This window comes from Diplotaxodon limnothrissa, linkage group LG7 (assembly GCF_057381915.1).
Source record: "Diplotaxodon limnothrissa isolate DT_005_m linkage group LG7, D_limnothrissa_male_GT1.1, whole genome shotgun sequence".
Classification (NCBI taxonomy): Eukaryota; Metazoa; Chordata; class Actinopteri; order Cichliformes; family Cichlidae; genus Diplotaxodon; species Diplotaxodon limnothrissa.
In genome coordinates, this window is record NC_140602.1 from 68,172,283 (window position 1) to 68,190,923 (window position 18,641).

The following is an 18,641-nucleotide window of genomic DNA, read 5'->3' on the forward strand; positions in this document are numbered from 1 at the left end:
AATCTGCAGAGCCTCGCTGCTTTGCGTACCAGCATTCTGTTCAGTTGCTACTCGGGGAAGCTCTCTGTCGGCAGCTTCGCTCAGAATCGCAGCCAAAGAGCGGAAGGTCTCATAATGTGGATGCTGCACCAAGAGCTGAGCATGAAAGCGAAGCTGTTGATTTACTGCTTGACCGATGGCCACGAGCTGTGATTAATGACCGAAGAAGATCGTGGGTAAAAGTGTTGGAAATGAGCTCAAAGTAGGCCCGCTACATCTGACCGCGATGCCTTCACGGGCACCTACAAGGTGAGCTGTTTCAGGCATGTCCACCTGGGAGGAGACCCCTGGGTAGACCAGGACACACTGGGGGGCTCGTGCCTCTTGGGGATGGCCTGGTGTCCCCCAAGAAGAGCTGGAGGAAGTGGCTGAGGAGAGGCAGGTTTGGTATCTCTGCTTAGACTGCTGCCTCCACAACTTACACCTGGATGCTAATGAAGGTAGAAGTTGATGCACAAAAATATGCAGGAAATGACATGTATGAGCTCAGAGCCTCTGTTTAATGTGCTTCAGCAAAACCTACACGCAACTGCATTTTATAGTAAACTCCCCAACTTTACATTGTTATTTATCTTCAGGCCACTGAATCTCAACTATTGGTACCTGCAGGGCTAGTTTAATTTAGGAGGGTAAAAATTACGTTTTCATTGTTTTGTTTTGTTTTTACTTTTTCACAATCTGTAATGACTGTGAATTTCCAGAGAAATGGGATAGTCTTACACGGCCAAGCGAGTAACCTGATCTCAGCCCAGTAAGAACATCTTTGTCAGGCATTGGGGAAAAAACGATCCTGAATGCAGTGAGAGCACAGAATGGCTGTAATTCCTGAAACAGTTCATGCGATTTCAGTGGAAACGGTCGTCAGATATTATTTCAAGATTATTTTCATTATTGCCGAGACAAACTCCATCCTTGATGGAACTTGCATCATTTCCTTTGTATTTTGTTTGAATTGATTTGATATACCTTTATTAGTCCCACAAGGGGAAATTATTTCCAATAAGACTACAGTAGACTCTGCCTGTTATAACTCGTCTCCTGAACAACACTCACCGGAGGGCCCGAGGTGTTGCAACAGGATGAGCTTTCCTTTTGAGGCACTGTTGGCAGTATGGTAGGGGTGGGGTCTCTACAAGAAAGGTGAGATGACCCAGGGGAAGCATGTGTAAACCTCAGAGGTGATACTGAGGTAGGCGTTGTGGTTTGGGACCTTTGGGAAGAGATTTTAAGCTCCTGCTCTCTCTTTTAACAGCCTTTCTCCTTCATAAGGACTCACTCGCTGCTTTGTTAGGTACACCATGCAATTATCTAATCAGCCAATCACATGGCAACAACTCGTATTTCAAGATTAAACCTCCTATCAGAATAGAGAAGTAATCTCAGTGACTCTTAACCTGACATGATTGTTGGTGCTAGATGGGCTGAGTGGTTCAGAAACTGCTGATCTAATTAATCATGTGTAGAGTTACCTGAGAATAATCTGAGAAATATACAGTAAGCGATAATTCTGGGTGAAAACCCTGCAAAATGCCCACTCGGGGTATGAACAGACCCCACTATGGCCCAGTACAGGTGTGAAATCTGTTTAGTGTGGACAGCCCACACTAAACAGAGAGAGGCTCACAGTGAGGGCCCGTGGCGTACCCACAGTATGCCCACATTATAGATGTGAGCTGCCCTACATTTTACACAGGTACGGAGGCCCAGACAAGATAACCCACACACAGCACAACTGTGGTTCAGATTAGTGGGGATATTTTTTTGGCATGCTTTGGGCCCCTCAGAAATAAATGAGCATAATTTAAATGCAGCAGCATGCCTGAGTATTATTGCTCACCGTGTCAGTCCCTTTATGACCACACTGTACCCATCTTCTGATGGGTGCGTCCAGCACACAGCGTCACAAAGCTCAAAGCATCTCAAAACTGGTTTCTTGAACCAGTTCTCTGCACTCCAATGGCCTCCACAGTCACCAGATCTCAAACTAGCGCAGCGCCTTTGGGATGTGGTGGAACGTGAGATTCCTGTCGTGGATGTGCAGCCGACAAATCTACAGCAACTGTGTGATGTCAACACGGACCAGAATCTCTGAGGATTCACCACCTTGAATCTGTGCTGTGAAGAAGGGCGTCAAGCCCGGCACTAGCAATGTGTTCATAATAAAGTATCTGTGGAGTGCATGTTCCAATCCTAATAAGGTTTTCTCATGCCCAAACCTTTTTTTTGTTCCCTGTGTATATATGAAGATGTGATCCCCCTTTGAAGTGTTTGAGGGATGAAAAAATGGTTATTTCCCACATTTTTAGGACATCTAACATCTTTTTTTTCCAGGTACAGGCTTGCACAGCCTATAGCTTGTTCAGTAAAATCAAACTTATGTCGGCAGAGTTTAAACGCTCTCTGAACCTTTGCTCTCACTGACACTTACATGTTTGTAAAAACACAGAAGCGACTGGTGTCGCTTTGTCTGTAATAACTTTCTGTCTCTTTGTGGTTTTTTGTAGCTCCTTTTAGTATCTTTGTGTCTCTTTGTGGTCACATTGCATCTCTGTGGGGTCGTTTTCTCTTTTGTCTTTGTTGTTATTTTAACTTTATGTTTTTTACGTGTCTGTTTGCATCATATTGCATCTCGATAGGCTGATGTTTTCTCTTTAAATTCCATCTATTTGTATTTCTCAATGCTGAAACTGAGTTCTGTCACTGTCCAGTAACAAATGCGTAGTTACTCTTACTTTGGAGCCTCATGATGTCATTAAGTACACAGAACACAATCGGGCTTGGCACTCTCTATTTTTTATGCCTTTTTTCTCATCATTTTCATCAGTGATATGTTCAGGATGTTGAATGTAATACTTAAGAAAAACCACAGAGATCACACTTAATCAAAGGGAGATTACCCATGATGGATAAATATCGCCACCCCCTCATCACCTGTGCATTTGTCATTCAAATACATGTTTGTATTTCTGCTGATTTGTATGATGCACAGATAAACGGCCTCTGTGGGTAGAAGTTCTGCCATGAATGTGACTAAACAGGTAACAGAGCTGAAATGCACAGAGGGTTAGGAAAATCAGCCATTGCCTTAATGTAAAGCATCTACCTGGGAAGCATTTTTTATGACCCACCTGTGTATGTGAGTAAGTGGAAACATGAGTCACGGTGACTGTCAGCAGTGGCTGGGGAGGCATGACTCCGGGGCTCGTATTGTTCAACATCCGCTTGGATGAGACATCTATGACGGACATTAGCAAGTTGTGGCAAGTTGATCTTTGCGATCCAAAATAAACCTGTCGGGGTCCAAAGCTGCTCTGGTGGCTTTTTTGATGGACGAGAGTAAAACCAAAGATATACAATATCCTCTGACGGCTGCAGCATTCATTACATTCCTTCGGATGTGGACATAATCCTGTTGGTTAGTCATTCTGCTGGGGCAAAAATATATTTAGTATTTTCATGACTAAATACATTTTTGAATGATAAAAATCATTATTTACTAATTTTCAAATATTAATATATTAATGTAAACACAGTAAAATAGCAATAAAATGTTTGGGTTTTGTTCTTAAAAAATTATGTGGAAATTCCGAACACAAAGCTTCCGGGAAAGAAAATGCAGCTTTGGGAAGCTGAAATAGGCACAATGCTACTTAAACCCTATTGGCTGGCATTTGCAAAGTGTTTTTAGGATGATACCTTAAGGTATATCTTCTGTTTGACCTGTTAAAACAGGCAGTTTCTAGCATTTTTAGACAGGTCTCACGTGTTCACGGTTTTAGTCCCTAACCCCTGCGAATACCAGGGGTCAACTTTAATTTGAGAAAGTCTATTTATTCTAGGCTTCTCAAAAAAACTAAGGGAAAACTTGATAAACAACAATAACTGGAAGCTGTCTTTTTGCAAACAATCAAGATGGATGATTGGATGACTGAGAACCGACACAGACACATATGTGCACTGAAGAAGCAACAATAAAACAACATCCAACGAGTGATAGTTTTGCAAGTGCTCTCCACGTACCATTGCTCTCATCTTGTCCCACCTCACTCATGTTTCTCTAGTTTTACCTTTTTGTCTGTGTCTTTGTCATATCGTAGCCAGTAGACTTTTATAAGATCATGCAAAGTTTGCTATGTCTTGCAGAACAGCCTCATATGGAAATTTCAAGTTATTTTCCGCCATGTGATTCAGCTAATAACAGAAGGATTTCATCATTTGTGAAGCCATGCTGAAAATACTCAGCAATTTGTGCATTCATGACCTGGTAGGTTAGTTGTAACATTTGTAGCTGAGGGCTTTAGCTTCCAGGTAACAAGGAAATGACATAATTCACGTAGATTACTGATTGGCAGCGCTAAGTCAAAATTTCGAGTTATGGATACTTTTTTTTAGTGGAGGCAACAGGCTTCCAAAGCCTCAAGAGTCTGGGAGAGATAATGGGAGATGGGCCGTAGAAGGCCATCAACCCAGCAGCAGGACTGGTATCTGCTCCTTTGGGAGAGGAGGAGCAGCGAGACCGCTGCCACAGCCCTATAAAATGACCTTGAGTGGGCTACTTGGATGCAGGTTTCTGACCAAATTGTCAGAATAAGACTCCACGAGCACAGGATGACGTCCAAACGTCCAAATGCCAGTCACACAGCACATGTGACAGATGTTATGGCACCTATGTAAATGTACATGCTTTTTGTAGCAGTTGGGTTTTTCAGTTCTCCTTTGTGGTGGCTTGTCACATTCTTGCTGATGAGACTCTTCGTCTGTCTTCGTCTGTCTTGCATGCTTTTGAGGCTATGCACAGATTTTAGATGAGGTTTCGGTTCAGGGACTCTTAGGGCCACAGGAAAGCCTTCAGCTTGCACCTGCTGACATATATAAATTCCCCTCTTGCCCCTGCAGGCAGTCTTTTATCCGTCAAGCTCGGGTCCTACCGGAGGCCTGGGAGCTTGAGGGTCCTGCGCAGTATCTTAGCTGTTCCTAGAACAGAGATCTCGGATGTTGTTCCCGCGCTCCGATTACCACTGGGACCACTGTTACTTTCACCCTCCACATCTTCTCCAGCTTCTCGTTTCCCTTCTTTCTGATGTTGCTGTCATCTGGTATCGCTACATCTATCACTACGGCCATCTTTCTCTGCTTGTCTACCACCACTATGTACGGTTGGTTAGCCATCACCAGTTTCTCCGCTCGATCACTCGAGAATGACTTCCATGTCATGGCGTTCCATGTATGCCCTGCCTGCTAGCATCTTGCACCCTGCTGTTATGTATACTTATTTTATGTTATGGAGCTTGTGCTCAGAGCTTGTTCCTGTGCTGCCATGATTAGTCCCTCTGTGCTGTCTTTCAGTTCAACTTTGTTCAGCCACTGGTAGGATTTCTCAATTATTAGCCACTTTAGTCACTTCTTCTATCAGATATGCTGTGCTCCCCTTTCTCAGGTTGCTGCTGCCTGAGGTATTCACTAAGCACACTATCAGTTGTGGCCATCTTCCAGATGTAGGCTACTCATGGATCTGTTGTTTCCTCCTGGACAGCGGCTCTGACACTCACTAGTCCTCAGCCACCTTTCTTCCACGTAGCACACAGTTTCAGGGTGCTGGATCTGGGGAGAAAGCCCCCATGTCAGTCAGAGTCAGTGGCTCCTATCTCCTCCTTTGGTCAGCTTATTATCCCAGCAGGGTACCTGATCACCGGCAGGGCTTAGGTGTTCATTGCCCAGATCTTGTTCTTCCCATGCAGCTGACTCTTCAGGACTTATCTGACCCTCTGCAGGTGTTTGGTGGTTGCAGCTTTCATAGCAGCCTCTTCATGATACTGATTCATTTTTGCAAAAGATTCAGGTTCAACACATACTGGAATATAATGCAGTGAAGCTCTCAGGCTTTATGTTCTGCTTTCAAATAATCATTCCCAGCTGCTGTCATATTATCATAACTGCTGAGTCTATACACTTAAAGGGATCATTTACTTTTCTGTCCGATCTGGTTTCAGAATTTATAACAAATGATATCCAACATATAGGCCTGTAAATACAAATTTCTTCATTTTATGTACATAATGTATATTACTTTAAAAAAAATCAATCCCTTTCCTTTCTGTTCCCCATTTCTGTTCACAAAGTTGTCTCTGAGAGCCACAGAAAACGAACCTCTGCCTTTGCAAATGGCAGATGCATCTAATCTGGCTGTGGGGGCAGATTTCGATCAGCAGCTCGGAGCTGTGTAAACTGCCCGTCGCCTGCACGCATCAGCCCGCCAGCGATCGTCTTTTCCTTCCCTGGAAAGTGACGACGCTGCATCATTTCCTCAGAACTGGGAAAAGAAAATGAGGATTCGCCTGAAGTCGCTGCGCCCTCCTCCATTTTTCTGCGCGCACGGGGGAGGAGGGTGAGCGAAGCTCGAGCGTGCGCCCTCGGCAGACACTCAAGCGCAAAAGACACACGGCTCATCCGCTCACCTCCCCATTGACGTCAGTCCGGTGTCACATGAACGAGCGAGGACCAATCGGCTCGGCGCTGCCGGAGAGTGCTGGCTGCTTTACACCAAGATAGGGGGAAAAGACTGAATAAAAGGAAACCGTGCCAGTTAGCTTGTAATGACCACAAAATCCCACGGAGGAGCCCACGGTCGCCGCCATTGGATACTCGTCCCGTTTCCTCGTGAATCCCGCACGTTTCTCGCTGTGGATTATTGCGTTTGGAGCCAGGGCGGACGGAATGGATAAGGCCATGGCCCTAACATATTGAGTAGCTCGTTGGTGGCGGTGGTGGAGGGGGAGGCGAGACGCGCACCGTGGAGACAATTTATGGGGCATTGTGCGGGGAGGAAAATGGTGGATTATTTGCAGTGTGTCACGAAAATCTCCCCACATCTGGATCTCCTGCCTTGAGACACTGATCGGTGGCGTTTCTGCGCCTGTCTACAGTAACCGAGGTCGTGTTGTAGCAGTTGGTTGGTAGGTAGGTACCCCCCTCACCCCCCACCCCCAAGCTCGATCTGAACGACCTCATTTTTAAAAAAAAATTATTATTATTAATATTGGTTTTTTACATATTCATGTCGGATTGTCGTGTCGTGGCGACGCGCTCACTCTCCCCTCCTTGAGAGCAGAAACTGTTGGATTACAGACAACTATGGATTTCACCAGCGGCGGCGGCGTTGAAGGCAGCGAGCCGCACAACAATCAGTTCTACCAGTGCGAGGAGAACAAGCCTCTGCTGGCGGACATGTCGGAGAGCAATAACAACACGAAGCTGGGCGCGGGGCCGTGCAAGAGGTCCCTGCATCACTGCAGCAGCAGCGGGATGCGATACAAGCTGCTCCATGAGGGGGACATCCAGGTGTGCGTGGTCAAACACCCCCGCACCTTCCTCAGCAAGATCCTCACCTCCAAGTTCCTGCGGAGATGGGAGCCGCATCACCTCACGCTCGCGGACAGCAGCCTGACTTCGGCCACGGTAAGGAACCTTCCGGCTCACTCACACACACACACACACACACACACACACACACACACACACACACACACACACACTTTCCTCATAATATGCTGCGTTTCACATTCCAGTTTTGCTGTTTGCCTTTTCGTGTCTGAACGCGCACCCAGATTACGCACAGTCTGCTGTTGACGCAGTTGGAAGAAGGCAGCCTGTCACTGCTTTCCCTCCTGCTCCTAATCTGGAACCCCTCCCCGCCACACCTCCATCACTTCTCCTCACCTTCCCGGGACCCTGCCGGCTTCCCAGGTGCCTCTCTCTCGCTTTGAGCTCGTCCTTTGACTCCGGGAGGGGTTGTTGCGTTTGGGTTTTAAATATTAACAGCTAAGATCTTCTTCCTTTAATGTGTTGGAATAAAAGCCATCTGTGGGGGAGGGGGGTTTAGGCTTTAGGTGTGTAACATGAAACCAGCTGAAGGTCTACTCCAGCAACCTGACCAAACAAAGCGCTGCTGCTTCCTGCCTGTCAGAGGGAGGCCAAGAGAAAGAGGATGCTCTGACGGGGTGACGTCTCTTTGGTCATGTGATCACATGGAGGCTCTTTCCTCTGCGGATGTGCAGGCCTATAGGTCCTGGTAATCAGCTGATTGAGCCAATGAAAACAGACCTGGATGGGATCTAATGGGATTGTTTAACCAGTAGACATAAAGGAGGAAATCCAGCAGCTTCCCCCTTTCAAAAGAAACAACATGGCCATTATTTTAGGAGCTGAAGAGCCTGGAGGAAACACACACTCTGTAATTACAGCATTAACTGCAACAGGACCCGCGTCAGTAGGGATCAGTTGTAATTGTTAGCAGAACAATTAAACCCTGTGATTTCCCCCTTCTGTTGTTATCATCTCGTGACATTTTCCTCAAAGCGTGTTTTATCAGCACACCTTGTTAAAGGCCCTTTGGACGTCTGCCTATCACACCCACGCTGGAGGAGTTTGCAGAACTGCTTGCTGCAGTGTGCAACACCTTGGCAGCTGTTATTATTTCAGAAAAGACTTTCCGATATAGTTGATGACTTTCTGAATTCATGCAAAATATCACATTCGAGAAATCGTAGAGCTTTCAGGGAAAATGGATATATATATATATACGTCACGGCTCAACTTTTGCCTTACACTGATTGTTGGTCGCCTTTTTGCATTATCTCATGGGCGTAACACAGCAAGTCCGTGACACCCTGAGATATGTGCGAGGAATCAGGGGTTATATGCAAGTGTTTTCATTTACAGGATGAGGTATCATGAAACTAGCTGATTAATAGAAAAATAACGTGCAGCTCTTTTGATAACGACTCCGTAGTTATTTGTGTAACCAGCCTCTGCAAAAGCAATTATTGCGGTTAATTCAAAGTTACCACGTTACTGTTAACATCAGAGTTGCCCCTTTCCAGGGCACCTATATGAATATGTCCTTAACGGTGTGCCAGGTTAAATACCCAGTGCCATCTTGTGGTTCAAAGTGGGATTACACAAAAATACATCCCATATTTTTTTTGTAATTATCATTATTTATTCATTGTAGCCTCAAATACAAGATTTGTAAGAACGGTACTGATGTATGATGATGAAATGATACGTTGTCCTTTTCTTTTCTTTGCAAGACACAAATCGCGAACACATTTTCCCAACGTTTGTTATGTGCAGATATTTACCAGTAATTAAGATATTTTGATCAATGCAGTTAAAAAAATAATTTTACTGTCACATAAACTTCCCTCTGTTCCTGACAGGGAAGTTGCAGAGTGCCCCCTGGTGGGCAAAAGATGTAACATCAACACTTACAACATGGCTGAAGGGTGTTTCTTTCATCTCTTCTTTACTTTTTACATTTTCATTTATCAGCTGTTATAAATGCAGATACTGATAGAGCGCTGCTATATTGGCCCCACTTGAATTATTTTAATTTAAATTGATATTTTGTTGGTATTTTGGATGTAAAGCCATAGCAGATGTTTCTTTAAAATCTGCTGATAACTTCAGAAAATGTTTGCAGTTTGAAGTAATTGTATAAACTATAATTTAGTAGCTGGGAGGTGTGTGGGGGGGATTTCTTCGGTTTTTGACTTTGCAAATTGTAAAGTTCCAACAACCCTGGGGTGCCTCTGTCAGTGCGCCCCAGGCTGGCTGTGGCTACAACGTAGCTGCCATCACCAGTGTGTGAATGTGTGTGTGGATGGGTGGATGACTGGATGTGTAAAGCGCTTTGGGGTGCTTAGGGACCAGTAAAGCGCTATATAAATACAGGCCATTTACCATATTATCCAATATCTTGTATATATTAATTTAAAGATAACAAAGACATTTAAACAACACTTGAAATCAAAAAATATTTGAAAATGAAAAACTAACGGTTTTTATAAATGTGTAGTACACTCTGTACTGGGCTCAGCCTTAGAGATGGGGTGAGGAGCTCGGCCTTTCAGGTGCTCCATAATGGGCTGGCTGTGGCTCAGCAGGTAGAGCAGGCCATCTACTAATCGCAGGATTGGTGAGCCAATTCCTTGGTTGCTCTAGTGTACGTGGCAAAGTATCCCTGGGCAAGAAACTGAACCCCGAGTTGCCCTTGATGCATTGATTGGAGTCTGAATGTTAGACAGTAAGCAGCTAGATGGAGAAAAGAAGTGCCTATATGAATGTGCGTAAATGGGTTCAGTCCATGTATCGTTATCATATCGAAGGGATCAAGCAGAGGCATCAGACTAAGATGCCTCCTGGAGGCCTCGTAGGTGAGGTGTTGTGGGCACCTGTAGCTGGGAGGAGACCCGGGACACGCTGGACAGGTGTCCCTCAGCTGGCTTGGGAACACCTCAGTGTCCACCCCAGAGGAGCTGGAGGAGGTCTGGGCATCTCTGCTTGGGTGGGTCTGGATATGCGTCAGAATACTGATTAAAAATAACCACACTGAGGGGTCATTGTCATTGTCTGTGACCCTCGTGCTTTGTGAACACTAGTCGTGAAACTATTGCAGCTGAGAATGCAAAAACAACCTGCAGGTATCAGTTAAGCCTCCACCTTTTCATGCAATCTTTTTAGTTTTATTTTCAAAAGCATTAAAAAACAATAATTTTCTGATTGAATCTTTTAAAACTGCAAACTAGAAGTCAGTTCATTTTGGACATTTCTGTCCTGCTCTGACAAACCTCCTGACTGCATGCTGTGTCGTCTGTTTTAATATGACATATTAGAAGCTTATTGGCTGATGTCTCATATGTTATCCTGTAAATCGCTCAGCAACAAACAGCCCTTCACTCAGCACCGCATATTTTCTTACCATACTGCAAATACCAAGTGGTGTCATTTATCACAAAATGTCTGTTAGCCTGCTTCGTTTCAGGAAATCTACCGTGTGACGTTAATGCTGCTTTGAATTATGTCACATGTGGCGTTTATTCAGAAATCCTCATGCAGCAGCGGTGCGCCTGCGAGCCGTCTCCTATTCTTTGCCCCCGTAGAGGCTGAAATCTGAGCAAACAGGGTTTTATTCAGGCCGGGAGCGTGAATGTGCACGTCCTCAGTGGAGTTTTTGTGCCCAGCGTCAAGCGGAGCCGGTATGTGGGCCGACGAACAATGCTGACCCATTTGCTCTGCGCTCTTCCAGCAGGGCCGCTTCCACAGAGCGTCGACTCTGCGTCTCCAACAACATCCCCACGCTCTGCAAATAACCGAGATGATTGTGAGGACAAAAAGCTCTGTGAAACTGAGCGCCGCTGCCAAGAGGGTTTCACCTGAATTAAATTAAAGTGGTTGCCATTTTTCTAAAATCCTTCTCATGCGTACACAAGTGTAGACAGTTGCAGTTGCTTAGGCTTTCACTCATCTGTTAAATGCTTTTTCTGTCTCTCGCTGAGTAGCAGGAGGGAGGGTTGTGACTCACTTTTCATTCCTTGCTTCGACAGACCTTCCTGCCACGGCTGTGCTCAGAAGCATAACCTACATCACATTTATGTAAGAAGGCTGCAAAGTGCAGGAAAGCACTTCCTATATCACGTCTCGCTCACAAAAGGCGAGAGATGAAAGGAACCTGATTATTTTGGGTTCATTTTAGATGGTGAGGTTGAACTTGGCATTTAAGAATCGCTATCTCGCATGTCCTGTGAAATAGGTGAAATATTTAGCAAGAAGCAACATCGCTGATCTATCTTGGTGTGCGTTGGTGTGACCCATGATGTCACTTTTAGAACAGATAAACTGGTTACATGGAACTTTATTTTTTCACAGCATTGTGCTGGACTGATTGAGTCGGAGCGTTGGAGACCATGTTTCCTTGATGGAACGAGAAAAAACAACAACAAAAGATGGAAAATGAACACAAATGCGCTCAAAATGACTGCACGAACACGCGACAAAAGAGCAAAAAGGACCGTAAAAGATGAAAAATGACCACAGCCTCAAAAAGACTGCAAAAGATGACCAAAAATGTTGTAAATGACATTTTTAGTCATTTTTAAGTGTCTGAAGAACAAACAAAAGGACAGAGGCAGACCTGAGGGACGTCCTGTTTCTCTAAGAGAAAACTAGTCTTGTAGGTGGTTTCAGGTGATTTGCTGTGTGGCGAATCCTAAAGTGTGAGCGGCTGAAGTCGCACAAACAGGTTTCACATTAATGAAAACACGTGCCTGTTATTCTCAGTCACTGTGTGGATGAGCCCGTGTGTTATTGTCACCTTGCTGAACGTGTTACACTTCGGATTAACTTTGAGTTGTAACACCTAACTCCTTCACGCCGAGGTGTCCAGCAGTGTCACGTGTGGGACGAGTGGGAGGCGTGGAAGTTTCACACTTGAGGGAGCACAGAAGAAACGGCGCAGAGCTGCATCTTTAAAGAAGACGTAGATCAAACTGATCCTCGACGACACAACTGCACTGCACGGAGCTGTGGGTGTGCAGCTCAGCAGCTGTTAGTGAGATGCTAACAGAGCTCTTAACACAGAGTCAGGCTCACAGTAAAGAAGTATTAGGACCTGCTGTAGCTTTACACTGACAATATAAATGATTCACCTCCATGAGTGAAGCAAGCCCAATTCCAAAACTCCTAAAGAGGACCTATTCTGCTGCACTCAGATCCATTTTACAGTGTAAAAGTTTAAAGGTAAACATGATTACATTTCACTAATTAGAAAACAGCAATTAGCTGCTGATTATACATTGAGAAAATATGCGTTCATAGTATTCTAGTTTTCATTTTCAGGACAGAAATTGTTTTTAAAAGTGTCACATCACTGATGCTTTTAGTTTCAGCCCAGCTGTTAGAACTCCCCTAGTTTCTTTAAAAAAAGGAAAGAAAAGTCAGCTAGACTTCCTGATGTGGTTGCTTAATGCGTCATTCAACTTCATAGAGCAGGCCTCAACGCCAAGCCACCTATCTCCACCATCTCTAAAGTAGGTCTAAGCAGCAGCTGATTGGTTATGATTTGTACAAAGACAGGAAACTCTGCTCTAGCCTCAAAAGTGATATCTTGAACCATTTTAAATGTGCCCCTGTTTTCAGAGATGCTTCTGCAGCGATAGATTTGATTACATCCAGACGCAGTCTTGAACTGCAGGACTGAAAATCCTGAACTTTTAATTGGATTTTTCCTTAAAAGTTAAAAAGTTTTGCACTCCTTTTCACGCAGCAACATATCGTACCGTCTTTAAGCTCTACACCTGGCTTGCATCCACAGCTGTGTCCAATTTAGAATCGGCGATTAACCTAAGAAGTCCGTGTTTGGTCTGTGGCAGGAAGCTGGAGTACTTTTAGAGAAGCCACCGAGGCACTGGGACATGCTAACTCCACACAGCAAGGCCTCCAGCTGGCCGGCAGTTTTGGGCCCAGATCCTTTTTGCTGTGCGGTGACGCTGCTAACCACGTGACCGCTGCCAATCCTGAAGCTTTTACTCTGAAGGTGGTGAAGAAAGCTTGTGCAGGAGAGTAGAGGATAAAAGTATACATCCAGATCAGCTGGTCACATGTTTTGCTCCCAAAAGCAGAAGGATCTTGTTTTTGCAGTTCTGATAATACAAAATGGCAAGAGAGTCCCAAACAGGTCTGAGCAGACCTCCCTGACAGGCCACCATACGTGTTCATACTTTAAAAAACGGATCCTCCCAGTCTGTGTTTGAACAATGCAGCCATTAGGCAAAGATCTGACTTGGAGTCAGGAATGATGGTGCTCCCTGCCATATTGATTTATGATATTTAGAATGGATTGGAATTGGACTCGTTCCCCTTATTCTGCCTTGTTATGTGTGTCAGCGAGTGATGGATAAAGTGAAGGAAAACAGAGAAAACCAAACGACAGAGTTTGTCAGGAGGGAGAAAAAAGAATGTAGACTGCAGCCAAGCAGCAGTTATTCTCTATTGTTTTTAGTCGTGTCTTTCAGGAAAACTGTGGGCTGTTTTTAAGGCAGCTGGGGAAGAAAAAAAAGAAGAAGCTGTAGTCAGTTCGGGCAGTGGGAAGTTGCACACAGTGCTTTTCTGTAGCCAAACGCTGTGAAACTTGTTTTCCACCTCAACTGAAATTTACATCCCCCCCCCCCCCGCCCGTTTGCATTTTAAGCTTTCTCTGATGTCACACAGCAGCGCATTGTCTAATCGTTTGCATGATTTAGTGGCTGATGCACAAATGTGTCACAAGATAACAAGCAAGAGCTAATGGATTGTTCATGTTGTGGAGGTAAGCATTAACGACACAGAGCTCTCAGTCCTCACTCCTTCTTTATTCGTCTCTCAACAACAACTGAGCATATCGCGCCACAACACACAGGAACACACTTCCTTTACACTGGGTGTGAGTGGAGCCCTCTAGTGGTCCACCACACATGCCCCCCCCGAACACCCAGCAGAACTAGTCCAGGATCCGGGGCTTAAGCAAACGGCCGGAACGGCTGAACTGGGGGGGTGGGGAAACGACAGAGGGCAACCCAGCCTGGGAGCGAGGCTGGCACTGGCGGTCAGAAAAAGCTGCAGACGACTCCGTTGATTTTGGGTCGCTCCTGGGGGGAAAAACAGAATCCATCAGCTCGGCGGCAGGTGGGCGGCCGCGGCGAGGGGCCTGGGCCGGGACCACCTGATCCTCTTGCATAACATATGCAGGCTTAAGCCTGTCAACAGAGACAACTTCCTCCCGACCGCCAAAGTCCAAAATGAAATGTTTGTTGCCTGGTTTAAGAACCCTGTATGGCCCGTCATATGGTGGACGCAGCGGAGTCCTATGGGCATCGTGCCTGACGAAAACAAAACGAGCAGAGTCCAACGAACTCGGAACAAAAGTGTCAGGCAGGCAGTGGTGCACAGGACCAGGAACAGGAAATGAGTCTCTTGGGGGGCGAAAAGGCAACAAAGAGGTATCGAAACATGGGGGAGGGCTCTCAGGTAAGAATTCCCCAGGGACCCGGAGAGGCTGGCCGAGGACCAGTTCAGCCGGGGAAACCCCGAGGTCTTCTTTAACCGCGCTACGCAATCCCAGCAAAACCCACGGAAGACGGTCGACCCAGTCGCCACTCGTTAAGGAAGCCCGGAGCGCGGCCTTAAGTGACCGGTGAAACCGTTCGCACATCCCATTAGCTTGCGGGTGGTATGCTGTGGTGCGGTGGACCTTGACTCCCAGGCCGTCAGCCATAGCAGACCAAAGCTCGGAAACAAACTGGGGGCCCCTGTCCGAGGTAATGTCAGCAGGGGGGCCGAAACGTGAAACCCACGTTGACAAAAATGCCCTGGCCACCGTCGCCGCCGTCGTGGACGCCAGGGGTACCGCCTCCGGCCACCTGGTTGTGCGGTCCACCACAGTCAAAAGGTGCGTGAAACCCTGTGACTGCGGCAAGGGACCAACCAAGTCCACATGAACGTGATCGAAACGCCTACCTGGGACACGGAAAGGTTCGAGGGGTGCCTGTGTGTGCCGGTGGATTTTCGAGCGTTGGCATGGGATACAAACCGCCGCCCATTCTTTCACCGTCTTGCGAAGGCCCGGCCAAACAAACCTGGCGCTGACCAGCTTGACCGAGGCCCGTACGCCGGGATGAGAGAGGGCATGCACCGAGTCAAAAACACGACGACGCCACGAACGGGGAACCACCGGGCGGGGGCGGCCGGTGGAAATGTCGCAAAGAAGGTGCGGACCGCCGTCCCACACCGGGGTGTCCTCCAGCACGAGGCCCGTTTTCGCTGACTGAAGGGCAAGGACGTCCGGGTCAGCACGTTGCTCGGCGGCCATGGCAGCGTAGTCGATGCCAACATACACCGGAGAAACCAACACACGTGAGAGACAGTCAGCGACGTGATTGGACTTACCAGCCACATGCTGAATGTCTGTAGTAAACTCTGAAATGGCCGCCAACTGGCGCTGCTGGCGTGCGCTCCATGGGTCAGAGACCTTGGACATCGCAAACGTCAAAGGTTTGTGGTCAACGTACGCAGTAAAGTTGCGACCCTCGAGGAAAAAACGAAAATGTCGTGTCGCGAGGTGCAGGGCCAGCAACTCCCTGTCAAAAACACTGTACCTGCGTTCAGCATCCCTGAGCGTACGACTGAAAAAGGCGAGCGGTTGCCAGAGACCTGAAACCCGCTGTTCCAACACCCCACCCACTGCCACGTCAGAGGCGTCGGTGGTCAACGCGATCTCTGCCGACGGAAGCGGGTGGGCCAGCAGGGCGGCGTCAGCCAGCGCAGACTTAGCTGCGGAAAACGCACGGACGCGTTCTGGCAGCCAGTCAACCGGATCTTTGGCTGTTTTACCCTTTAAGGCAGCATAGAGTGGCTGTAGCAGGTGGGCAGCTCTGGGGAGAAAGCGGTTGTAAAAATTTATCATCCCCAAGAACTCCTGCAGCGCTTTAACTGACGTGGGACGCGGAAAAACCGAAACGGCCTGGACTCTGTCGGGCAACGGAACCACACCTTCAGCGGAAATGCGGTGCCCGAGGAAATCCAGAACAGGCAACCCAAACTGGCACTTGGAAGGGTTGATGATCAGGCCGTGCGCTGCCAAACGCTGGAAAACCTGGCGCAGATGGGACTCGTGCTGGCTTGCTGAGCAGCTGGCCACCAATATATCGTCCAGATAAACAAAAACGAACGGCAGCCCACGCAAAACGGAGTCCATCAGCCGCTGAAAGGTCTGGGCAGCACCTTTCAGGCCAAACGGCATGCGCAAAAACTCGAACAAGCCGAAGGGGGTAATGACAGCGGTTTTAGGAACGTCTTCGGCGCGCACGGGAACCTGGTGATACCCCCGCACCAAGTCAATTTTAGAAAAAATCGATGTTCCCGCGAGATTGGCAGAAAAATCCTGAATGTGGGGGATGGGGTAACGGTCATTGTCCGTGGCATTATTTAAACGGCGAAAATCTCCGCATGGCCGCCACCGACCGTCCGATTTGGGCACCATGTGAAGCGGAGAGGCCCATGCACTGTTCGAACGCTGTACAATGCCAAGGCGCTCCATGGCTGCAAACTCTTCCCGAGCGACGGACAGTTTCGCGGGATCGAGGCGGCGCGCGCGTGCGAACACCGGGGGCCCGACCGTGGGAATATAATGCTCAACCCCATGCTTCGTTACCGTGTTAGAGAAATTAGGGACAGACAGCGATGGAAACTGTAAAAGCAAACGCTGAAAAGCATCCCCGGAGGTCACTACATTAGCTCGAATCAGGGGCTCGGCGGCCCGGGTAAAACAGGGTAGCGAAGAAAACGAAACAGCATCGATTAAACGTCTGTTAGCCACATCGACAAGTAGTCCATTAGCACACAGGAAATCAGCTCCCAAAATAGGTACAGAGCTAGCGGCAACAACAAAGTTCCACTGGAAATCCCGGCCATGAAAACAAACAGTCACCAACCTTTCCCCAAACGTTTTGATGGGAGAGCCATTAGCTGCAATGAGCTGCGGCCCACAGTTCGCTGCTAGTCCGTCGGCAGCGGTAGGGGGAAGGAGGCTCTTCTGGGAGCCGGAGTCCACAAGAAAACGTCTCCCGGAGCGCGAGTCCTCTATGAAGAGCAGCCTTTCTGTATTGCCAGCGGTCGCGGCCGCTACGGCGCGCTGGCGGGTCCGTTTCCCTGGGCCGTGAAAGCGCAAGGCGGCAGGCAGCGACGCGCTCTGTCGCCAAAACGCTGATGGTAGAAACAGATGCTCTTTCCGCGGCGACGGCGTGTAGCAATCCCTGCCGTCAGCAAGGGGGCGGATGCTCCGGGGGAGGCAGGTGGAGGCGTGGAAGGTGCCGCCGGCGTGTCCGTAGCCAGGGCGTGAACGTCGAAAGTGCGGCTAGCCAGGAGAATGCGATCCGCTTCTTCAGCCAGGGAGCGATAATCCTTCGCAGGCAGAAGTGGAGAGTTCGCGAGGACAGCTCTCACGGCGGCCGGTAGTTGGCGGAGGAAGAGGTGGGCGAAGAGGAAACCACCGTCATCTGGCCCGAGCAACGATAGCATGTTCTCCATGAGCTCGAGCGCAGTACCGCCACCTAAGCCTGACAGGTTGAGGAGCTTGTCGGCTCGTTCAGCGTCAGAGAGGGCATAGCGTCGAAGAAGCAGCTCTTTGAGGGCGGCGTATTTCCCTTGGGCGGGTGGGTCCCGGAGGAGCGCCATCGCGCGGCGGGTGGCCAGCGGGTCGAGCGAGGCCACCACATGGTGATACTTCGTGTCGTCAGCCGAGATGCCGCGAAGGGCGAACTGAGCCTCCACGTGTACAAACCATGACCGGGGGTCATGGAGCCAAAAGTCCGGCAGTTTCACCGCCACAGCGAACGTAGCTGAAACAGGAGGCGGAGGTCCGGCGGCCGCTGATATATCCATAGCGGGGTCTGTGTTATCTGCGGCCCGTTGCATGCTCGAGTCAGGGGTCACCAATGTGGAGGTAAGCATTAACGACACAGAGCTCTCAGTCCTCACTCCTTCTTTATTCGTCTCTCAACAACAACTGAGCATATCGCGCCACAACACACAGGAACACACTTCCTTTACACTGGGTGTGAGTGGAGCCCTCTAGTGGTCCACCACAATGTTATACTTTCCGTACTAGCATAGCTTTGTGTAGCAGCTGTCTTTAAGTTAACTCACTGAGCTGTCAACATTTTAGTCAAGTTTTCCTCAGCCTAAGTTTTTCATTAACACGTTTCCATCACACTTTTCACCGTAGCGCTGTT

At 47.9% G+C, this 18,641-nt stretch overlaps 1 protein-coding gene across 2 annotated transcripts in view; it reads left to right on the top strand.

Moving 5' to 3' along the window:
* Nucleotides 1–6,562: 6,562 nt before the first annotated feature.
* cmip (c-Maf inducing protein) overlaps nt 6,563–18,641 on the top strand; it is a 50,160-nt gene continuing 38,081 nt past the window's right edge. The window contains exons 1-2 of one of the 2 annotated variants that reach the window (XM_085360198.1): nt 6,563–6,996; nt 7,148–7,494. In XM_085360198.1, the coding sequence (XP_085216324.1) occupies nt 7,171–7,494 (324 nt within the window). In that variant the 5' untranslated portion in view covers nt 6,563–6,996; nt 7,148–7,170. Of the gene's footprint in view, nt 7,495–18,641 lie in introns of both variants that reach the window. The other variant, XM_085360196.1, reaches the window with a different exon arrangement.